Source organism: Ictalurus punctatus, chromosome 3 (assembly GCF_001660625.3).
Source record: "Ictalurus punctatus breed USDA103 chromosome 3, Coco_2.0, whole genome shotgun sequence".
NCBI classification, from domain to species: domain Eukaryota; kingdom Metazoa; phylum Chordata; class Actinopteri; order Siluriformes; family Ictaluridae; genus Ictalurus; species Ictalurus punctatus.
Window position 1 is genome coordinate 17,303,522 of NC_030418.2, and position 4,205 is coordinate 17,307,726.

The window sequence follows — 4,205 nt, forward strand, 5'->3', positions numbered from 1 at the left end:
TCACTGGTGGCGAAAGAGTGAGATTTTGATTTTGTTAACTAGGAAAATAATGCAATGAGACACCAGACCATCACAAGGCACCATGCACAGACATTCACACACTCCAATACACCAATAGGCAATTTAGAGTCACCAATCCACCTACCTGCACATACCTGGCGGTTGGAGGAAATTGGAGAACCTGGAGCGAACCTAGGTTACAGACAGTAACCCGAGCTCAGGATTTAAATGTGAACCCTGGAACTTCGAGGTAGCAATGCACCACCACCATGCCACCCACTTTAATTGTGTATAAAGTCCTACTTTATTAAAATGAACTTTAAAAAATGAATACAAGGCCATAATATGGTAGATCCTTTATTGAGATGTTATATTCAAACTTTAAATTTGTGATTATCTGAATTTACATCACTGGCAGGGAGACAGGGTCTGAACGACATTCTTTCGTACCTGCTCACTTCCACAGAACTTGAACCTGTCACAGAGAAACAAAGATATGAGAGTTCGGTGTTGCCTTTGATTGCTCTCAGAAATCAATTACCCAGTTCTGCTGGATTTGACAGGGTTTGAGCGCTGTAAGAATTTCCTTTAGTACTATTAATTTGATGGGCATTTATTGAGCTTGGTCCTCTCTGCTCATTTTTAACTATATACCATGCCCATCAGATATCATCAATTACTATTTATTCTTGCCATTGCTTTACTGTAAACCCCTGTCCTATGTTGGTTAACCAGATCGAAGATAGAAATTGACTCACGTTTTCCTGTCCCGGCCTCTCTGCACTATGATTTGAGTGGCACCAAACTTAGGCAGCAAAGGGTTTAATACATTGTTGTTCCATATAAACTTTACACGAGTCAATTCATCAACGTCCTTTTCAACATCGATGAGGAGCTCATAGGTACTACCAGGTGACATCATGCCACTGAAACAAATAAGTCAGAGCTGTCTTTTACTGTTATTTCTAAAAATTATCTCAAAGATTCAGAACTGTGGTTTATATGGCAATGTTAGTTCTGTAAATGTTATAATTTGTTTTACACACAATATAAAACATAATGGAGCATGTTACAGGGTGTATGATGCATACTTGTGAATCTGATACTGGCGAGTATTTCCATCAACACCATATAAAGCCACTTTGAAGTATCCTACATTAGTTCGAGAGCCATCAATAGTGACGGTCACCTTATAGCGATAACCTAAAAGGGAAAAGGATTTTATCATCAACAGACATCTGTCAAGTATTGTTCTTCATATGCAGTCCTACAGGAATAACTGGTTACATCCATTATAGAGTGCCTTTATAGTAAAGTAAATAATAATATTAATTGGATGCATTTTACATGATGGTTTAAAAGTAGTGTTGACCCTAGTTCACCTTGTCTTCCATCTAACAGTAAGAATAATGAAACTGGAATAAATATACAGAGCAGCATGCAAGGTGGGAAATAGCAAATTGTGAACACGGACTCATTTGCTTTTGTGAAAACTGGCTAGCAGGCCAAATCTGTTTCATAAGCTCATATTTTTGAATTACATTGCAATAATTAAGTGCCTAGTTTGTTAGCACAAAGGCACATGAAGTTAGCTAGTTTTCATACTTCAAAATAAACAGACAACATAGACCTAATGCAAAAATTGACCTTTCAGTGGGCTAAAAAACTCCCAAAAATCTACAGTTGGTAGTCTGTAAAAATGGTTAGCTATGAGACATGGATTTAGTTTCACATGTAAGCAGCTGTATAGTGAGGGTGGTAAGTGCAAATATGTACGTGAGAAGGGCCGAGCATCGCCTGTGTTCAGTTGGAACCTCATCTTATCCACTCCATTGGGCACTTTAAATTGGTCAGCATGGTGTCCCATGAAAGGACATGAACTGTTGGAAGCACATGGGAAGCAATGCCCCTAAAAGAGAAATTTAGCAAAAACCATTTATCTTCAAGAAGTACGTGCTCTTTATATTTTATATAGAACTAATTTCTGATTTCACTCCTTAGCAGGAATCTTTTCTCTGTTCTATTGAAAAAAAAATGTTCAAGGTTTTTATTTATTTATTTATTTATTTATTTATTTATTTATTTATTTATTTATTACATACAGTGCTCTGATTTCTTCTGTTTTTATGTATATCTTATACTAAATTGTTAGTCAATACCAACTGGATCTGTGTGAAAATGTATTGGCCCCATAGTTACTAATTCCCCAAATCTATGAAACTTTCCCAGTCTTACCCAGTAACACACTATGCCAAAATTGAAAGAAATTCCAGAAATGATGAGGAAGAAGGTGATTGAAATACATCAGTCTGGGAAGGGTTACAAAGCTATTTCAAAAGCTCTGGGACTCCAAAGAACCACAGTGAGAGCCATTGTCTCCAAATGGAAAAACTCGGCACAGTAGTAAACCTTCCCAGAAGTGGCCAACCTTCCAAAATTCTTCCCAGAGCACAGCAATGACTCATCCAGCAATTCACAAAAGAGACAAGGACAATATCAAAAGAGCTACAGGCCTCTCTTGCATCAATAAAGGTCACTGTTCATGACTCCAATATCAGAAAGACACTGGGCAAAAATGGCATCCATAGAAGAGTGGCGAGGCGAAAACCACTGCTAACCCGGAAGAACATTAAGGGTCGTCTGAATTTTGCCAAAACACACATTGATGATCCTCAAACCTTTTGGGAGAATGTTCTGTGGATTGATGAGTCGAAAGTTAAACTGTTTGGAAAACAGGGGTCCCGTTCCATTTGGCGTAAACCAAACACAGATTTCCACAAAAAGGACATCATGCCTATGGTCAAGCATGGTGGTGGAAGTGCAAGGGTGCTTTGCTGCTTCAGGGCCTAAGAAACTTGCAATAATTGAAGGAAGCATGAACTCTGCTCTCTACCAGAAAATCCTAAAGGAGAATGTCCGGTCTTCTGTCTGTAAATTGACACTCTGGATTATGCAGCGAGACAATGATCCAAATCACAGGAGTAAGTGAAAGACTGATCTCCAGTTATCGGAAGCATTTTTTTGCAGTTATTTCTGGTAAAGGTGGAACAACCAGATTTTAAGTTTAAGGGGGCAGTTAGTTTTTCACATGGGTGATAGATGTCACGTTCTGCACTGCAGGAGTTGTCTTGCATTGTTTGGTATGTCCATCTGTATCATGTTATTGTAGTCCGGTTTCATGTAAATCTTGATCTGTTTGCACCTTAATAAAACGTTTCAATTGTATTCTGCATTTGCATCCACCTCTAAATCAATATTGTGACAGAACACAAAACTGAAAACAATGGATGCAGCAGAAGAAGAGTCCAAGAGGCCCTTTATGAAAGGGAAAAACCAAGCTGGGAGAAGGAAGGGAGATTCTCCCTAATCAAACCCTATTGAGAATGGCTTGATGTGATGTACGTCATCAGGGCTCATATCAAGAAGGAGCCTTCCAACCAGGCTGAAGTCATCTCCCACCCTTCCTCCCCTACTGTGGATCTCTTTCAGCCTGCCAAGTCAACGGAGAATAGCCTCCCTGCTTGACTGACGATGTCGTTCTGCCTCCCTGCTCAGCTGAAGATGTCGCTCATTTTCTCTGCTTCGCGAAGAGCATCACTAACCCCTCTGGCCTCGTGGAGAACTTCGCTTCCCCCGTCTGGCCTCGGGGAAAACTTCACTACCCCCTCTGGCCTCACGGAGAACTTCGCTCCCCCCTTGGTTCCTTGTTCCTCCCGCTGGCCGCTCAGTAGCCGTTGCTGCGCTTAAGCCAGGCCAGGGATATCACATCATCTGTCTGCGGTGTGGAAGTGACCACCCCACACCTGAACCTCAGAGAACACGTCAAGCATCCTCTGTCCAGCCCCGCAAGGGATGAGAGACAGTGGAACTCTGAAGTGCTTAGGGACATCTGGTCTGGGGGTCCTGGACCCACTCTCGAATTGATTACGTGCTTCGGAAGACTCGCGTTGGGGTGGTCTGTCATGTAAATAACAGAGAAAGACTATGATTCCCATCAGCAACTGCACCTAGTCACATGTCTGTTTCACCTTATTCACATTTATTCACATTTGGCTCATTAGCACTTGTGTATAAATTGCACGTTAAGCACTGCATGGGTTGTCTTGCGTTGATTGGTATGTCCATCTATATTTTAGTCCTGGTTTCAGGTAAGTTTTGTTTTGTGTTTTATTTGCACCTTATTAAAGTTCTATTCTGCATTTGCA

The 4,205-nt window shown here is 40.8% G+C and overlaps 1 protein-coding gene across 1 annotated transcript; it reads right to left on the reverse strand.

The window, feature by feature from the left end:
- Positions 1-344: 344 nt before the first annotated feature.
- LOC128632727 (inactive pancreatic lipase-related protein 1) lies at positions 345-2,993 on the reverse strand. The gene is made up of 4 exons (XM_053679694.1): positions 1,777-2,993; positions 1,092-1,203; positions 759-926; positions 345-475 (listed from the first exon to the last, which is right to left on the reverse strand). The coding sequence occupies exons 1-4, from the start codon at positions 1,865-1,867 to the stop codon at positions 409-411; spliced, it is 438 nt and encodes a 145-aa protein (XP_053535669.1). The 5' UTR covers positions 1,868-2,993; the 3' UTR covers positions 345-408.
- Between the last annotated feature and the right edge of the window lie 1,212 nt (positions 2,994-4,205).